We start from the raw sequence: 19267 nt of genomic DNA, 5'->3' as shown, positions 1-19267 counted from the left end.
TGTGCGTGTGTGCACGCATGTGTCTGCGTGAGTGCGTGTATGTGTGTATGTGTGTACATGTGCGTGTGAGTGTGTGTGTGCGCGTGTCTGTATATGTATGTGTGTATGTGTGTACATGTGTGTGTGAGTGTGTATGTGTGTATATGTATGTGTGTATGTGTGTGTGTATGTGTGTGTGTGTGTGTGTATGTGGTGTGTGTGATGATATCTCCAGTGGATGGCTGCTACCACCTTTTCAACTGCACTTCTGTACTGTACTGTGCCCAGGGGAGTGTTTTTAGCTCAGGGTCATGTGCACATACTTAGCTAGGCTCTGATCTCAATAGTGTGGTGACCTCAGACAAATTCCTTAACTCCCTCTTTACTTCACTGGTAAACAAGCCAGTTGGGCTGGAGATGCTCAGTGGTTGGGAGCACTTGCTGCTCTTGCAGAGGACCCAAGTTAGATTTCCAGCTACCACTTGGGGCTGCCTAACTCCAGTTCCAGGGGATCCAGTGCCCTCTTCTGGCCTCCATGGGTACTGCATGCATGCAATGCACATACATGCACACAGGAAATACCTTTCTACACCTAAAATAAATTTTTTTTTTTGGTTTTTCGAGACAGGGTTTCCCTGTAGTTTCTAGAGCCCGTCCTGGAACTAGCTCTTGTAGACCAGGCTGGCCTCGAACTCAGAGATCCGCCTGCCTCTGCCTCCTGAGTGCGAGGATTAAAGGCGTGTGCACCACCGCCCGGCTAAAAATAAATCTTAAAGCAGGCCAGTGATAGCGTTTGTTAGATCAGGGTGACGGAGGTGACGTGGAAACTTCAGAAGCAGAATTGTTCCTTTAACCAGCACATCTGACGTCTCTGGAAGTCTGCACAGTGGGCTTGGGCTTCAGACAGAAAGGGGCTGGGAGGTTCCATCAGCACGTCTGCCATCTCAGAGTGTAGATGCCACTGGGAGATATGCTGATCCTCTAACCAGAGGCCTCCGGGACCCTAACACTCCACAGGCATTATCGTGAAGTCAGCTTTCCTGTGCCAAGCCTCTCAGCCCACCTGAGACTTTAACCCTTCGTTGTTTGCCTGTGGGATTGTAAGATTCTGTGTAAGATTAGCTAGGGCTGTAGACGGAGTTTATGTGGTAGAGTGTGCTTGCCTGGCGAGCGCAGAGCCAGGGCTAAACCCCGGAATCTCATAAATGGGACAGGTGGATCTCTGCAAACCAGCACTGAGGGGCGCAGGCAGGAGGGTCAAAACTCCAGGTCATCCTGGGCTGTGTCTGAGAAGAGATGACACGGGTTAAAATGTGCATAATTTTTGTTTCTTCGTGGAGGCGCGTGCTTGGCGGGTCGTCCAGCTGAGCTGCACTTTGACCTGGCGTGCAGTTTCAGACGAGTTGCTTCTCTGTGACAAGGTGTGCATGGTGTCAGTGCTGTCAGCCTAACAGTGTGTCTGACGCCCTGTGTGACCGCCTCCCTGAGGGCCTGGCCTCCCAGGCCTGGGGGCCTCACTCCTGCCCCACCTCTGCCTCAGCTTCTCCACATGAAAAGCAACAAGTACCTGACCGTGAACAAGCGGCTGCCGGCGCTGCTGGAGAAAAACGCCATGCGGGTGACGCTGGACGCCACAGGCAACGAGGGCTCCTGGCTCTTCATCCAGCCCTTCTGGAAGCTGCGGAGCAATGGGGACAATGTGAGCACAAGACCAGGGCAGGAGGGGGCTGGGCAGAGGTGATCTCCAGAGGGATCGCATGACTGAGCAGAGGGTGGAGTCCCTGGTGGAAAATGCTTTTATTTTTCTCACCTCACTTTGTCCTGTCCCAAAGGTGGTCGTGGGGGACAAGGTGATCCTGAATCCTGTCAATGCAGGGCAGCCTCTGCATGCCAGCAATTATGAGCTTAGTGACAACGCTGGCTGCAAGGAGGTGAGCGGGACGAGGGGCGTGTCCCGGGGTTGAGCCAGATTCTCCCCCCCCCAACCCCGTGTGTGTGTGTGTGTGTGTGTGTGTGTGTGTGTGTGTGTGTGTGTGTGTGTGTAGCTCTCTCCACACATCTCTGCCTCTGGTGCTGCCCGGAACCCTGGGCCTCACTGCTTCCTGCTCTGCCTCCCAGCGTTCAATCTCATCCTTCACCCCACTGGCCAGTTGCCACAGGGTCCTCGTTAGGGTCTGGCATCTTGGCTTTGGGAAGCACCCAGAGCCACAACAGGAGCTGGGCTGGGTTCCCCCTCTCCCTTCCTCCTCCTGGATCTTCAGCGCTGGCCATGCTTGGCATCTGGCAGACCAGCTGTGTCACCAGCCTGCCTGCCCCCCTGCAGGTCAACTCTGTCAACTGCAATACCAGCTGGAAGATCAATCTATTCATGCAGTTCCGGGACCACCTGGAGGAGGTGTTGAAAGGGGTAAGTTTGAGTCCCCCCAGCAGGCCCCTTTCTCTCGCTGTCAAATGACAGCTCTATTCCACTTCGGCTTCCCTCTGCCCCCAGGGAGTCCCCCCTGTGTCCCAGCTATCTTGTCTCCCCTTGGCTCTCCTCATTTTCTTTTCTTGTAGAGGAACATCAGAGACCTCTCTACCCTGTCCTCCACCTCAGGGTGACCACATCCTTGGAGCACCCTTTCCTGTCTCTGACTTTTACTCTGTGGGCCCCATATTGTGCCCTGAGCTTTCTTTGGCAAGAAAAGGCCGCTCCTGCCCACCTGCCATGGGGGTCGCTGCCTCTTCCCGGACATGCCAGTGTGTACACTGGGAGAGGAGGTGGCTGCCAGGCCAGGGAGGGGCTGGCCCAACACGCAGAGCAGCCAGTGCCCCTGTAGTGAGTACTGAGGCACGGGGGAGAATGTCTGAGAATCGAGAGACAGGTTAGGGGTGGGGTAACAAAGAGTGAGGCACCCCAGCTAGGAGAGTAGTCTCGGGGGGCTGTGAGGATGCAAGGCTTCAAAGCAGGTACCATGAGGAGGCCAGCCTGCTCCTGCTCAGAAGCCCCACGGGCGCCCTTCGCCCCTTTCCTTCCAAGATGCCCCCCTCATCGCTCTGATCGCCCTGGCTGTCCCCATCAGTCTCCCTCTGTTCACGGAGCCTTCATGTTGTCCATGCGTTAGCCAGAGCCCAGCCCAGGTGCCCCTCTCCAAAGCTGCCCCGTGACACATGCTAGTCCCTGCTCTGGGCAGCGTGTATAAGACAAGCTCGCTCTTGGGCCACTCTCCGCCATTCCCTGTGAGATCTAGCGAGGTTGTCATGGTTTTGGGGTTAGGCTCCAGGCAAGCTAGAAGGAAGCCACTCTCATCAAAGCCCACCTGTTTGTGCCTTCCCTGCACCGGCCACACAGTGTCTCTGGGTTCTGCTGTAGGGACTGATGCAGTCCGGGTGCAGATACATCGCTCATTTTCGTGTCCACCCGAGGGTCCCCTGAGCACTGCGTCTAGAGCCAGGTTCAGTACAGGAAGACGGAGTTGCCATTAGATATTAGATGGCAATGGGGTGACAGCCATGCTCTGAGAACCCGCTGCGTGGCCACAGCAGGGGGAACAAGTGTGAAGGCAGGACTAAGGTGTGGGCCCTGGGATTGAGGCAGGGACTCTCCCACTTGCTCCGGGCTACGTGGCTCTTGGCAGGATGCCTCCCTTCTCTGCCTGGGTAGCCCAGCGGTACTCCAGTACTCCATCAAACCTTGTGGTAGTTTCTGCCGAAGCCAGAGAGGCTCCATTCTGTAGAAGGCACAGCTGAGGCTCACATACAAATAAGGAATGTACCAAGCCGGGTGGTGGTGGTGGTGGCACACGCCTTTAATCCCAGCCCATGGGAGGCAGAGGCAGGTGGATCTCTGTCAGTTCGAGGCCAGCCTGGTCTACAAGAGCTAGTTCCAGGACAGGCTCAGAAAACTACAGAAAAATACTGTCTCACCCCCCCCCCCAAAAAAAAGTATCCCACCTCTCATAGCATGGGGGAGCAAGATTCAAACCCAGTTTTTGTCTAAGGTCTGGAGGTGACCAAGCCATGGCTACCACCCTCCAGCTGCCACCGAGAGCAAAAGAAGCAGTGGGTGGGTGTTAGAGGGAGGGGGCGGCCCTAGGCTGGGAGCCCGAGATGGGGGAATCCTTCCTGCCTTCCTCGACTTTGGGAGAAGGTGCCAGGAGGGCTGGAGTACGGAAACCTGGGGTAAAGGGCTGCGCACAGCCCTGCCCCCATCCCCCGTGGCAAGCCACGTCTGGGGGGGGGGGAGACCCTGAGCCTGGGGGCGTGGTTGTGAACGTCTGACCCCGCCCCCGCCCCGCCCCCAGGGAGACGTGGTGCGGCTGTTCCATGCAGAGCAGGAGAAGTTCCTCACTTGTGATGAGTACAAGGGAAAGCTGCAGGTGTTTCTGCGAACCACCCTGCGCCAATCGGCCACCTCGGCCACCAGCTCCAACGCACTCTGGGAGGTGGAGGTCAGAGCCCACACTGTGTTTGCTTCCTAGTACCCCTGAGGGTGGAATGTCTGTCCCATCCTTCCCCTGGCCCCACCATCGCCAAGAGGCCAGGGAGGACTGGGCACTTTGATCCTCATAGGCCTCCCCACCTCACCCTTACCTGTCCCCAGGTAGTCCACCACGACCCGTGCCGAGGAGGAGCGGGACACTGGAACGGTCTGTACCGGTTCAAGCACCTGGCCACAGGCAACTATCTGGCTGCCGAGGTGAGTGAGGGGTGGAGTGGGCATGGCATCTGTGTGTGCCGGGGACACAGGGAGCGTGTGCACCTTGTTCATGTGTGGGCATGGCATCTGTGTATGCCAGGGACACAGGAAGCGTGTGCACGTTGCTCATGTGTGGACATGGCATCTGTGTGTACCGGGGACATAGGGAGCGTGTGCACGTTGTTCATGTGTGTGCCTTTGGAGAAGGGACCATGAGGGGTTCCCTGTACAGCTCCTCTGGTCGTCATGTGGCCTTTGGGCCTGGGGTAACCATCTTGGGGTGCCTTTTGGGTTTGATCCTGTGTTTGGGGTGTGTGTGCTGATAGCGTAGTAATCCCCCTCACCTTGCACCTCTGTTCAGGAAAACCCCAGCTACAAAGGCGAAGCCTCAGATCCCAAAGCAGCAGGACAGGTAAGGAGTGGGGCAGGGCGGAGGCCTGGGCTGTGGGAGTGGGGTGGGGGCGGGCCGGAGTGGTGTGGGACAGGAGGTGAGGCCAAAACCTGGGAAATAGGTGGGATCTCGCCTGACCTGGGGGTCCTCCTCCCAGGGGGCCCAGGGCCGCACAGGCCGCAGGAACGCGGGCGAGAAGATCAAGTACCGCCTGGTAGCCGTGCCACATGGCAATGACATTGCCTCTCTGTTTGAGCTGGACCCTACCACGCTGCAGAAAACTGACTCCTTCGTGCCCCGGTAGGTGTGTGCCATCTGCCCGAGGCCCTTTGTTCCTGGGACCTCTTGGGTCTGCCGTTCTGAGAGCTGTTTGTGGCTGGCTTGTGTGCAGGTACAGCCTTCTTTGCTGCGCTGGGGTCTGCCCTGTGCTTGTTACAGAGCTGCTTCTCAGCCTCTTGGCCCAGTCCAGCCAGGTGCTCGGGTGATGTGGGAGGTCCTTCTGTGTATGTGTTGCTTTTATTGGTTAATAAATAAAGCTGCTTTGGCCTATGGCAGGGTTGCAAGGTGTATATAGAGAGTAGGTGGAGTCAGGGAAGATGCCACGTAGCTTCTGAAGGAGACAGACACCCCAGAACCTTACCAGTAGGCCACAGCCTGTGGTAATACACAGACGAATAGAAATGGGTTAATTTAAGATGTAAGAGTTAGTTAATAAGAAGCCTGAGCTAACAGGCTGAACAGTGTTGTAGTTAATAGTTTCCACGTGATTATTCAGGTCTGGGCAGCTGGGAATGAAAGAGCATCCCCCCTTGACTCAAGCACAAAGCGTGAACTAGTCTGTTGCATCTAGGCACCTGGAGAACCCAGATGCTGTCTGGGAAGTCAGGCTCCCACGCCTGTAAGGTTCCACCAACCCTGAGAATGCAGGGTGTCATGTTCCTGTGACCAAGGCTGGGCTTGGCTGGTAGAGGGCTTGCCTGGCAGGCACGAAGGCCTGGGCTCAGTATCTAGCACTGTGTAAACCTGGGGCTCATGCCTATGATTCTGGTATGCCGGAGATGGATGCAGGAGGACAATCTTATTCTCTACTATGTAGTGAGCTTGAAGCCAGGGCTGCAGGAGAAATGAAGAAAATATCACAGGGGTGTAGAGATGGCTCCATGGATGAAGCACTTTCTGTCCAAGCGTGAGGACCAGAGTCCGGATGCCCAAAACCCACGCGAAAGCTGGGTGGGAGTAAGGCCTACCTCCCAGCACGAGGCAGAGACTGGGAATCTCCGTCGTTGGCACGGCTAGCTAGATGCTGCAACGTGTTGCATTCCTGGTTCAACAAGAGACCCTGCCTCCATATAAAAAGATGGCGGGTGGAAATGGCCTGACTAACCTCCGGTTCTGAGCACACACGCACTCAAGTCTGTACACACATGCATGCCTCGAAACAAAAAACCCCAACTCATCCGGGCCTTAGTGTTTTCTGGCCGTGGTACCTTAGGTAGATGCGTCCACCACGCTGCCTCAGTCCTGCCATCTATAAAGGGGAACAGCAAGGGTCTGTCACTAGGATTTCTGGGTAATATTGGAGGAACCGTTAGCCCCTAGTCTCTAACCTGACACTTCCTGGGGGCTTGGTTTATTCAGGTAAATGCTGGCTCCTTGCCCATCAGCATGCATTGGTTTAGGGGTACACCACAGTCTGTGTGCACGAGAGTGCACAGTAGGGCCAGGGCTCACTCATTCTCAGAACCCACTCCGTGGAGGTATGGTGCACACACCGTGGAGAGCAGAGGAAGCGGACAGTGTTGGGGACTGGTGAGCCGAGTGCCTGCCATCTGGCACCCTCCCTCACTGGCTCTGTGTCCTCTCACCAGGAACTCCTATGTGCGTCTGCGGCACCTCTGCACCAACACATGGATCCAGAGCACCAATGCGCCCATCGATGTGGAAGAGGAGCGGCCTATCCGGCTCATGGTGCGGGCCCTCGTGTGTGGGGCTGGGTCCTGCTGGTGGAGGGTCCCTGGCACCCTGCTGACCCTTGTCTCTACAGCTGGGCACATGCCCTACCAAGGAAGACAAGGAGGCCTTTGCCATTGTGTCGGTGCCCGTGTCTGAGATTCGTGACCTGGACTTTGCCAATGATGCCAGCTCCATGCTGGCCAGTGCTGTGGAGAAACTCAATGATGGCTTCATCAGCCAGAACGACCGCAGGTGTGTTGGGAGGGGACCGGAGCAGGATTTCTTGGACCAGCAGCTCCCAAATCATGACATGGAAAGTTACTATTCGTTATGAATGTGTGGTCTTGTCTTAGGCCTCTCGCACTATCTTGTGACTTTAACCTCTTTCTCTTCATCTGTTTTTTTTGTCTCATGTCTTGCTTCCCTGCTTGCTCTGTGCCTGGCTGACTGGCCTCAGGTATCTTCCTCTCTTTCTCCCTAGTTCTCTTTTGAGCCTAGATTCCTTCTCCTGCCTATTCTCTACTCACCAGCCCTGCCTATCCCTCTACTGCCTAGCTATTGGCTGTTCAGCTTTTTATTAGACCAATCAGGTACCTTAGGCAGGCAGTGCAACACATTTTTACATAAGCAGACAAATGCAGCATAAACAAATGTAATACATTTTTACATAGTTAAATACTCAACATAAACAAATGTAACCATCTTTATGTAGTTAAAGTAATACTTTGCAACATAAATAAATGCAACACATCTTTACATAGTTAAAGAAATACTCTTCAACATAAACAAATGTAATCTCCATCAAAGACCCCAGGAGGATATATTACCTGGTAAACAGGAAGTGCAGTGCAAGCAGCTTCCAAAACTATAGAAATGACAGAGACAGCTGGCTGCCTGGACAGTCACCCAAGGTTCCTTTGCAACATTGGGGCATCCATCTTTGGCCTATAGGCCTAGAATATTTGAGACTTTTTTATGAAACAGGAATTTTGAAGGACTGTCAGCCTTGTTTGGGCAAAGTCTGACATCTTTTTTCCTTTGTGTCCTGCCTGCCCAGTTTGTACTGCATGCTGTCAGCAGTCAAGGCAAGGACAGTTTTGTTGTAGATGTTGTGGCGTGGGTGTATGGGTTCTCACAGGTCCATGGAATGAAGACTCAGAGACAGTTTGGGAATGAATTTAGCCTGTGTGCCCGAAGGGGTCCCCAGCATCAGTGGACTGAAACACTTTCCCTTCGCCTAAGGCATTTTTACTTTTCCCCGTATTTACATTTCTGCCAGTTGATTTCCATATGCTCGAAAGGACTTGAATGAAGCTTCCAAACACACAATGCCTTGTGGGAATACCTTATTCAGGAGGTACCGTGGTTTTCCGGGTTGCCCCTAATCAAGTTTTGCATAGGCTTTGTATCCATGGGAAACCTTCAGACAAGATTCACATAGGGCAACAAAAGGTATCTGTAACAAGGATGGATTAGGGCTGTGTGCTAACTCCAGAGCTAAGCCAGGTGTGGCCCAATGGGGATTGGTGGTAGTTGCTAACTCTCTGGTGCCAGGCCAGCAGGAAATTCTGCAACACATTTTCTTGTCCAAATGGCTAGCTTTGCCACAATGAAAACAAACTATATGGAGGTTCTTTGATGCTCATCATCCTTTTTTTTCTTAAGATTTATTTATTATGTGTACAGTGTTCTGTTTGCATGGATGCCTACAGGCTAGAAGAAGGGCACCAGTTCTCATTACAAATGGTTGTGAGTCACTATGTGGTTGCTGGAAATTGAACTCGGGACCTCTGGAATAGCAGCCAGTGCTCTTAACCACTGAGCCATCTCTCCAGCCCACCCATAATTCTTTCTGAAGTAAATTGGTACTGTCAGGAGCAGACATGTCTCACTGTTACGAAAAGCCATGTTATTAAACATCTTAAATGCCATATTATGTAGCTCTCTGAAGCATTTGAAGATAACCTATCTAAAATTTATATGTTCAACCTTGAAAACATACCTAATATAACTACAAGTTTGATTATTATAGATGACTACTAACCTGAATTTTTAATTATACATTACGTTTTTAAATGAGCTGCACGGACACAATACCCTAGAGTAGAAACCTACAGCATAACAAAAGTAACTTTAAATTTATATCAATATACCAAAACCCATACCAATGTAAAAATTTGAGGTTAATGGTTATTTTTAATCCTGTATTCCTATATCCCCCTAAACAATCACAAACATCTATATCCCCTCAAATGACCAAAACCCACCCACTTTACCTCTTGGGAATGTGGGTGTCGTGTTCTCTGGACTGGTCCCTGTTGTCTGAGGGCAATGACATCTTTAGGGGACCCTGAGAAGACTGAGATAATGTCAGGCCCTAGGAACACTAGCTGTAGCATTTGCTGTCAGTCTCAGAACTGTGGCCGTGCAGAGGGATCCGTATATAGGTCATCTGTCCTGTAGTTTCTTGGTTTATTTCTTTATGTTTGTAGCCAAGATTTTCAGGAGGTTTCCCCCAATCAAACCTGGTCTCTATTAATCTTGAAGGAATCCATAGGGTTTTGTTTCCTATGGAAACAAGAGCATGACCTCTCCTCCAACACAGTACATTTTCTGACTTCCATTTTAAAGTTAAGACATCCTTAAAGTATTTAGGCTGGTTGCATTCAGCAGTTCCTTTTGCAATTACTACACCATACAGGATCCCAGACTCCCTGTGTATTTCCCATCTTTACATGGCTTTTCCCTTTATATTACTTACTCTTTAAAGACTATTATTTTTAAACATTTTTTCCTATGACTGTTGATATCCATTTTCTTTTCTTTCGTAAGCTACACACATTTTTAAACAAACCATAACCTGTTTACAGTTTTTTTTTTTCCTGTCTGGACCTGTCTTTACTGTGTATCTCTAGCCTTTTCTGACCACGTAAGCCAAACCTTAAACTGCTAAGTGGTAACTAGGCCCTCTGCCGCGGCTGTGGTGGCTGGCTCTGACCCCTTCTTGGGTCCATGAGAACCAGCCTGATGCCAGTGTGCCTGGTCGAGAGCTTCATCTAACCCAGACCGCCCCAGCTCTAGGAAGCTGGTGCCCACAGTGTGGTGGGCGTTTTTACTTAGCTTTTTGTTTCTACTTAACATGTTGGGCTGCTCGAGTGCTTGCTGTATGGCAGAGCCCCTCAAAGGATCCATATCCATTTTTGTTTTTGTTCTTTTTCCCAGTTTTCTCAGGCTCTATGTGGAAATTTGGGCCCCATGTTGGACACCATATGTAATAGGCTTTATCTTTGGGCCACCAACCAGTTCCCATATAAAGACACTGAGACTTCTTATTAGTTATGAAAGCTCAGCCTTAGCTTAGGCTTGTCTCACTAGCTCTTGTAGCTTAATTTAACCTATTTCTCTTCATCTACGTTTTGCCTTGGGGCTTCTTACCTTTCATTCTCTCTGTCCCACTTTCCTGCTTCCTCCATGTCTGTCTGTCTGGCCCCAGGCATCTCCATCTTTTCTCTCTCATTCTCGTCTCTGGAGCCCAGATTCCTACTTCTGCCTGCCATCCCCACTTATCCTTCAGCTGCCTAGCTATTGGCTGTTCAGCTTTCTATTAGGCCAATCAGGTGCCTTAGGCAGGCAAGGTAAAACAAATGCAACCCATCTTCACATAGACAAATGCAGCAGAAACAAATGTAACGCTCAAATGTAACACCTCTTCACATAGTTAAACACATCTTTACATAGTTAAGGAAATATTCCACAGCAAGGCATGGAGTTGTGGGGGCAGCAGGAGACCATGGAGCGGGGCAGATGACTGAGTTTCTCTCTAGGGTCACAGAGGAGCGGCAAGCTAGACACCAGGGAAGCAGGCTGGCACTGCATCCTGGCGTGGGGAGCCATTCTCACTGCTTACATCATCCCAGAAGTAGCCTTATGGAGCCACTGGGGCTTGGAGGAGTCAGATGTTCTCTGGGTCACATAGCTTTGAGCGGTAGAATCAGACACAGCAGATCCCTTCATGCCAAATACACTGCCCCCAGTCCCCATTGCCCAGCTCTTTCTGCAGTGTTCCGAGCTCTGTTTCCTCCTCTGGGGTCCAGGGAGGGTAGGGTGTAGGGTGTGAGGCATTTCCTAAGAACAGTTTGGAGGGGGCTGGGCTAATGCTGGGCTTGGCAGCAGTATCAGTGAGTGACTTTGGAGAGAGCTGCTAGCCTGTGTGGGCACATGTTGGCTGGGCCCTGGGGAGCTGCCCTCAGATCATCACATCATGCTTGCTTCCGGTGTTGCCCTCCGCCAGGTTTGTCATCCAGCTGCTGGAGGACCTGGTGTTTTTTGTTAGCGATGTTCCCAACAATGGGCAGAATGTCCTGGACATCATGGTCACCAAGCCCAACCGAGAGCGGCAGAAGCTGATGCGGGAACAGAACATACTTAAGCAGGTGTGGGTGCTCTCCAGAGGCCTCTACTGAAGGGGGGGTAGTGGGAGGGGCGTGGCTTAGCGGGAGAGCACCTGCCAGCATACATTGTGAGGAACTGAGAGCATAGATCAGTGGTTGGTGCTAGAATTTACCAATGCGGGGCTCAGGGTATGGATTAAGAAGGAAGTCCTTGCCTAGACCCACCAAGGGGGGAGGTAGGGATTTGGCTCAGTGGGAGAGCACTTGCTTAGCATATTCAAGGCAAGGGCCTAGGTGCCATCCCCAGCACTGGAGGAAAGATGTATCTGAGCCATGGGCACCCTACAGGAATCGCCTCATTTGACCCCCTCCTGCAGGAGAACTGTGGCCCTCATTATACTGAAGCCCACAGAGGCTGGAGTACTGCTGAGCTGGACAGCTCTGGGCTCCTGTGACAGGACACTCTGGGATGGAGTCAGCCAAGGGTTGGGGCTCTGGAATGAGGTGGGGTGCAGGTGGGATGGGAGAGTCCCTATCGCTCTCTATACACCCCTCAGATCTTCGGCATCCTGAAGGCTCCGTTCCGTGACAAGGGGGGTGAAGGCCCGCTGGTGCGGCTGGAGGAACTGTCCGACCAGAAGAATGCCCCTTACCAGTACATGTTCCGCCTCTGCTATCGGGTGCTGCGGCACTCCCAGGAGGACTACCGCAAGAACCAGGTGGGTGCAGGATGGCCCCTGCTGGACATGTACCCTGCCTTCGCTCCTCACTGGGTACAGAGGCTGGCAGCCAGACACTGTTAGGCCCTGGGTAAGGAGGGCACCAGATGGTGGGGCTGGCTTCTGGGGTGCTTGTATGACTGGGTGCTTACCCCAGGCTGCCCTGGGCTATGCCGTTGCCATCTTAAAATACTATAGCTTCCTCTTCCTCTTTTTTTTTTTTTTTTGTTTGTTTACTGAGACAGGGTCTCATATGTAGATCTGGCTGGTCTGGAACGCTATATAGATCACAGAGATCCACCTGCCTCTGCCTCCTGAGTGCTGGAATTAAAGGTGTGCCACCCTTTACCCCAAAATTCTTCATTTTTGGACCATGTTTTTACTGTTTATTTTGTACTGTGTAGCCAGTCTCTCTAAGCAGACAAGGCCCTGAGCACAGCTCAGAAACCATGTAAAGACAAGATGCCCTTCTGCTCTGGCTGCAGCCTCCATGCTAGCCCTGAAATCGCTTTTCAGATCTGTTTTCTCTATAGTGTAGAGGCCCATGAGATAACTGAGCACAGGACAGAAGCCTGGCCTCCCGGCCTTAACTCTGCCCCCTTTTTTTTAGGGCACAGACTCTGTCTAGTTCACCAAAGTTGTAACTGGAGATTTTTAAAAGAAATGCTTGGCTCTGGCAGCCTCAACAAGCTAGATTCAATGACCTATTCTGTTATTAAAAGGACCAATGATGGTCAAAAGCAGAGAGAGAGAGAGACAGACTTGACAGAAAGACATAGTCAGTGTGGCCTCATTAGGCAGACAGATAATAGGTTCAATGACTCCCTAAGTCTGTTGCTGGCTGCCAAGCCGAGCTCTAGGTTTAAATGGAGGAGGAACTGGGACAAAGGGTCATAGTTGGGCCTGCCCGGTGACTCAGCCCAGGCCTGACAATAGATTACAAGATAATCTCGTTGAGGGTGTAGCTTTGCCACCTAGTTAACTGCTCTTATCTTAGGGGTGACCTGTCCTGCAGGTTCCCTGCTGCTTGGGGACCACTTCAGTCCTGTCACAAAGTTGGGTCCGTTCTAGGGTTCCTGAACTCCAGAGGGAAGGCTGAGAGGTTAGGTGGACAGAGGCAACAGGATTCTCAGTTGGTAGAGTATGTGCCTACCATGGCTCAACCCCTGGGTTCATTCCCAGCACCATGTAAACTGGGCGCAGTGGTAAATACTTGCTACCCCAGCACTCTCAACACGGAGGCAGGAGGATCGGATGTCACCCCAGTTACACAGGAGGCAATGCCAGGCTGTCATCCAGCTCAGTCAGGGCCCCTGCCTGTGTTGGTCCTGATCTGGAAGTTGGGGTGTGGGGGGGTCAGGCCCTGCAGCAGAGCAGCCTCGTCCCTCACCCACAGCCCTAGTGATGCCCTGCCCCGTCTGCCTCTCTCCAGGAGCACATCGCCAAGCAGTTTGGGATGATGCAGTCACAGATCGGCTATGACATCCTGGCTGAGGACACCATCACTGCCCTGCTCCACAACAACCGGAAGCTGCTGGAGAAGCACATCACCAAGACGGAGGTGGAGACCTTCGTCAGCCTTGTGCGCAAGAACCGAGAGCCCAGGTGCCCCTCCGCGCCCTGCCTTTCCTGTGCCTCCTTCCAGCCCCCGCTGCTGGGCTTTTGGTTTCTTTTTAAAAATTTATTTTATGTATGAGTGCTCTATCTGCATGTACACCTTTATGCCAGAAGAGGGCATCAAATCCCACTATAGATGGTTGTGAGCCACCATGTGGTTGTGGGAATTGAACTCAGGACCTCTGGAAGAGCAGCCAGTGACATCTCTCCAGCCCTGTTTTTTTTTTTTTTTTTTTTTTTTTTTTTTTTTTTTTTTTTTTTGTGAAACTGGGTCTTACTATGTAGCCCTGGCTCTCCTGGAACTCACTATGTAGAACAGGCTGGCCTCTGCTGGAACTCACTATGTAGAACAGGCTGGCCTCTGCTTCCCGAGTGCTGAGGATTAAAGGCATGCAACCACCATGCTGGCTTCTGGTGCCGGTTGTTAACTTCCGGACACCTGCACTGTGTGCGCTGCCTCCGGTGCCAGAGGCAGGGCGGGGACACGGAACACAAACAAATGGACAACGACACTCAGATGTGGCTCAATGTAGCCATGACAGACACAAGTTCCCGTACAGATTGAGACCCCAGACCCATCTTGGCAACTGAGTCATTCAGTACCTGCCTGAACTGGTTGTTAAATGTTTTTTTTTTTTTTTTTTTTAATATTTATTATGTATACAATATTCTGTCTGTATGTCTGCAGGCCAGAAGAGGGCGCCAGTCCTTATTACAGATGGTTGTGAGCCACCATGTGGTTGCTGGGGATTGAACTCAGGACCTTTGGAAGAGCAGGCAATGCTCTTAACCGCTGAGCCATCTCTCCAGCCTTTGTTAAATGTTTTAAATGTCAACCTTAGCCTGTGCCTGCCCCAACCCCGGACTTCATCTTTTTGCCCTGTCTGGGGAGGTGCCCTGGGCTGCTGCCCCTGGACAGTTGGAAGGAGGGCGATTAGGCTTCTGATCTACAGGGCAGCTTCTGAGTCTGCTGCTGGCCCTGTTGCCCTCCCAGGTTCTTGGACTACCTCTCAGACCTGTGTGTGTCCAACCACATCGCCATCCCTGTCACCCAGGAACTCATTTGCAAGTGTGTGCTGGACCCCAAGAACAGCGACATTCTCATCCAGACGGAGTGAGTGGCACCCCATCCCCAGGGCTCAGGCTGGTGTTGGCACCCCTGTTCTTGGTGCCTGGCACAGGGTGTGTTGGGTGGGTTGGGGGGCTGTGGGGCTGAGGGGAATGAGCCATAGCTCCATCCTGAAAAGCTCAGCTTCTACTCCACAGAAGGTGGCATGGGCTTCTGGGGCTCAGCCGCCTGGGTTAGATATGCTGAGAACCTGTGCCAAAAAGTAAATAAGGGGCGTCAGGGCTCCGGGTGGCCAGAGGTGCTCCGCTGACCTCGCTGTTGGCTGTAGGCTGCGGCCCGTGAAGGAGATGGCCCAGTCTCACGAGTACCTCAGCATCGAGTACTCGGAAGAGGAAGTGTGGCTCACATGGACCGACAGGAACAACGAACATCACGAGAAGAGCGTGAGGCAGCTGGCCCAGGAGGCGCGGGCAGGCAACGCGCATGACGAGAACGTGCTCAGTTACTACAGGTGTGTTCAGTGACTGCAGGTGCCAGCGGGGGCTGTGGACCCCCAGCCCCTCCCCTCGAGTTCCAGTGCTGTCAGGGCCTCTGCCTGTGCAGGCAGGAGCCTGGCCCTCACCCTCTGGCCCTGAACAGAGCCTTTCTCCACACAGGAACAGGGCTGGTTCCTGGGTTTGAACTCAGGTTCTCAGACTTGGCAGCAAGTACCCATTGCCCACTGAGCATCTGACCGGCTCTTGATTATTTTTTTTTATGTTTTTCCATGTGGATGTTTTGCTTGTGTGTATTGTATACACCTCGTGCTTGTGGAGGCCATAAGAAGGCATTGAATCCCCTGGGACTGGAGTTACAGTCGTGAGCTGTCACATGGGTGCTGGGAATCGAACCTGGTCCTCTGGAAGAGCAGCCACTGCTCTTAACCACTGAGCCATCTCTCCAGCCTCTTATTTTTTTGAGACACTGTCTTACTGTGTAGACCAGGCTACCCTCTAACTCATGGTAGTCCTCCTGCCTCTGCATGAGTTATGACACCTGGCCTGTATTTTAGTTTGTTGGGTTTTTGTTTGTTTTTCAAGACAGGGTTTCTCTGTGTAGCCCTAGTTGTCCTAGAACTTGTTCTGTGGACCAGGCTGGCCTCAAACTCACAGAAATCCTCCTGCCTCTGCCTCCTGAGTGCTGCGATTAAAGGCGTGTGCCACCACGGCCTGGCTTTTTTGTTTTTTGAAACCGTATCTCACTCTTTAGCCCCGGCTGGTCCTGAGCTCAAGGGGATTCTCCTGCCTCATCCTCCCTCAGGCTGGGATCATAGGCGTAAGCCCCCACACCCGACCCAGACAGGTCTTCCACGGTGGCTCAGAAGGCGCTTGCTAACCGCAAGCTGTGCTGGGTACTGAGAGGCCATTCTCAGGGCACCACTCACACCCGGTACCCTGGGCAGTGGGGAGCACTGTCCCTGTAAAGTCAGGAAATAAGGACAGAGGTTGCAAGGCCTTGCTTAGGGTATGACCATGGTGCACACCCATGGTGGCCTGGCTCGCCTGGGATATGACCACGGTGCACAACCAGGGTGGCCTGGCTCGCCTGGGGTATGACCACGGTGCACACCCAGGGTGGCCTGGCTTTCCTGGGGTATGACCATGGTGCACACCCAGGGTGGCCTGGCTTTCCTGGGGTATGACCACGGTACACACCCAGGGTGGCCTGGCTTTCCTGGGGTATGACCACGGTGCACACCCAGGGTGGCCTGGCTCGCCTGGGGTATGACCACGGTGCACGCCCAGGGTGGCCTGGCTCGCCTGGGGTATGACCACGGTGCACACCCAGGGTGGCCTGGCTTTCCTGGGGTATGACCACGGTGCACGCCCAGGGTAGCCTGGCTCGCCTGGGGTATGACCACGGTGCACACCCAGGGTGGCCTGGCTTTCCTGGGGTATGACCATGGTGCACACCCAGGGTGGCCTGGCTCCAGGACCCTGAGAGGGTAACGCAGTGTGTGGAGAAGGAAGATGTGTGACGTCACCCAGAGTGAAGCTTCTGTTACCCTTCTCATCTCTGTTGCACACCTTTGGCTTAGCGGGCTCTTCCCATCTCCCAGCCACCTGCTTCCTGCCCTAGCTGAGTTGGAAAATATCTGCCTCCTTTACCAGGAGGGGGAGAGATGTCCTCTCTGTCAGGTGTTTTTCCTCTGCCACTCTGCGGAGTCCTCACCAGAGCCAACAGCTGCCTGCTGCCCTTGGCCCAGCCGCTGTTTTGACCCACTGTGTCCTGCAGGTACCAGCTGAAGCTCTTTGCCCGCATGTGCCTGGACCGCCAGTATCTGGCCATCGACGAGATCTCCAAGCAGCTGGGCGTGGACCTGCTTTTCCTGTGCATGGCGGATGAGATGCTGCCTTTCGACCTGCGGGCCTCCTTCTGCCACCTGATGCTGCATGTGCATGTGGACCGTGACCCCCAGGAGCTGGTGACGCCCGTCAAGTTTGCCCGCCTCTGGACAGAGATCCCCACGGCCATCACAATCAAGGAGTGAGTCTGGAGGGTGGGTGGCTGGTCAGGGGAGAGGCACAGGGTGTTGGGGCAGGGCATGGGGCCCCTCATGCCACCTCCTTCCATCTCTAGCTATGACTCCAATCTCAACGCCTCCCGAGATGACAAGAAAAACAAATTTGCCAGCACCATGGAGTTTGTGGAAGATTACCTTAACAATGTGGTCAGCGAGGCCGTGCCCTTTGCCAATGAGGAGAAGAACACACTCACCTTTGAGGTGGTGTGGGTGCTTTGGGGCTGGCGGGTAGTGGGCCGCGTCTGTGGGGCTGGCGGGCAGTGGGCCGCGTCTGTGGGGCTGGAGGGTAGTGGGCTGTGGTTTGCACCTCCCTGGGCCTTGGTCTACATCCAGGGATCCATGACCCCGTTTTCCTGGTGCCCTGGTCTACCAGGGAATCTTGTAGATAGCTGAAGCGCCCCAGTGAACAGATTCCCCTGGAGTTCAGTGCTCAGAAGAGAGCGGCTGGGCTGAGTCCACTCAACCCGTCAGCCAGGGGCTGCCTTTCCCGGGCGCTGCCCTCCTGGGGATTCCATCCTCCGGACATCCCTGCAAAATGGTTTTCTCTGTCCTGTCTGGACCCGAACAGCCACTCTCCCCTTGAACAATCACCAGCTTGAAAATCATGGCCCCCAGTACACTGTTCTAACCCCACAACGCCACACCTGGATGTGTTGATCCTGTCCCCACAAAACCACACATACCCCACCGCCACCATGGGCACCAGCTCCACTTACCCTCCCTCCCCCGCCCCCAGCCACACCTTTGTACGCCTTTGTCTGTTCCCTCCACAAAGCCACGCCTCTGCTCACCCTCACCTGGCCCCACCCCCTCCACAGGTGGTCAGCCTGGCGCACAATCTCATCTACTTCGGCTTCTACAGCTTCAGCGAGCTGCTGCGGCTCACACGCACTCTGCTGGGCATCATTGACTGTGTCCAGGCACCCCCGGCCATGCTGCAGGCCTACGAGGAGCCCGGTGGTGAGGCGTGGCCCCCTTCAGTTCTTTCCTGGTGCCCCTAGCGCTACCTGCTTCCTGGCCCTGCCACCAGCCCCCTCCATCCTGCTGGCCCAGGTGCCCTGACACTCCGGGATCTTGCTTAGCCTTGGAGTGGAGTAGGGTGCGGAGAGGACAGGAGCTCTCTGCAGCCTCCCTGATACCCCAGGACACAGAGTCATCTGAATCCTGCTGGGGTCTGGTCCCTGGTTTCAGCCTTGCTGGCACAGTGTCCCCGCAGTCCCTCACACTTTCTTTGTCGTGGCTCTCAGCCTCACACAGAGAATTCACTCATCTCTGCACTGCCCACTTGCTTTTGCCTTGGTCCGTTGTTTTCCCAGACTCGGTGTAAAGTCCCCCCTCCCCCCAAGCCTACCTGGATTGACCCTGTCCCTTCTTAGCTGTTGTCCCACAGCAGAGACCCTGGTGACCCCTTCTGTGACCCACAGGCAAGAATGTGCGGCGGTCCATCCAGGGCGTGGGACACATGATGTCTACAATGGTGCTGAGCCGCAAGCAGTCTGTCTTTGGTGCCTCCAGCTTGCCTTCTGGGGCGGGTGTCCCTGAGCCGCTGGACAGAAGCAGATTTGAGGACAATGAAGATATTGTAGTGATGGAGACCAAGCTGAAGATCCTGGAGATCCTGCAGGTGCTGGGCAGGTGGGTGGGAGGCCCCAGGGTGGGGGTGGGGAGCCCTTGGTGTTTTTTGTTGGGTGGGGGTTTTGCTGTGTTACCTAGCTCAGCCCACGGGTCCTCAAGGCTCCTGGACCAGCAGCACTGACATTACTTGGGGACTCGAGCAACCGACATATTGCTCCCTATAGAGGGATTAATGATGAGGTCCTTGTGACCAGAGGACATGAGGGTGGCAGAGCGAACACCTTAGGAAATTGAAAGGGTGGGGTTTCTGTTCTGTGAAGACAGAGGTTAGT

At 53.6% G+C, this 19267-nt stretch overlaps 1 protein-coding gene across 1 annotated transcript in view; it reads left to right on the top strand.

Annotated features, from left to right (window-relative positions):
* The window catches only part of Itpr3 (inositol 1,4,5-trisphosphate receptor type 3), a 69506-nt gene that overhangs the window by 29848 nt on the left and 20391 nt on the right, over positions 1-19267 (top strand). The window contains exons 5-22 of the mRNA XM_038342901.1: positions 1520-1678; positions 1812-1910; positions 2303-2386; positions 4263-4409; positions 4562-4657; positions 5019-5069; positions 5206-5348; positions 6917-7016; positions 7093-7253; positions 11293-11434; positions 11950-12111; positions 13544-13716; positions 14723-14842; positions 15126-15308; positions 17072-17323; positions 17417-17561; positions 18179-18320; positions 18785-18984. Of these exons, the coding sequence (XP_038198829.1) occupies positions 1520-1678; positions 1812-1910; positions 2303-2386; positions 4263-4409; positions 4562-4657; positions 5019-5069; positions 5206-5348; positions 6917-7016; positions 7093-7253; positions 11293-11434; positions 11950-12111; positions 13544-13716; positions 14723-14842; positions 15126-15308; positions 17072-17323; positions 17417-17561; positions 18179-18320; positions 18785-18984 (2559 nt within the window). The remainder of the gene's footprint in view (positions 1-1519; positions 1679-1811; positions 1911-2302; positions 2387-4262; positions 4410-4561; positions 4658-5018; positions 5070-5205; positions 5349-6916; positions 7017-7092; positions 7254-11292; positions 11435-11949; positions 12112-13543; positions 13717-14722; positions 14843-15125; positions 15309-17071; positions 17324-17416; positions 17562-18178; positions 18321-18784; positions 18985-19267) is intronic.

The sequence above is a fragment of the Arvicola amphibius genome, chromosome 9, assembly GCF_903992535.2.
Source record: "Arvicola amphibius chromosome 9, mArvAmp1.2, whole genome shotgun sequence".
NCBI classification, from domain to species: Eukaryota; Metazoa; Chordata; class Mammalia; order Rodentia; family Cricetidae; genus Arvicola; species Arvicola amphibius.
This window is presented reverse-complemented; position numbering and strand designations above follow the sequence as displayed.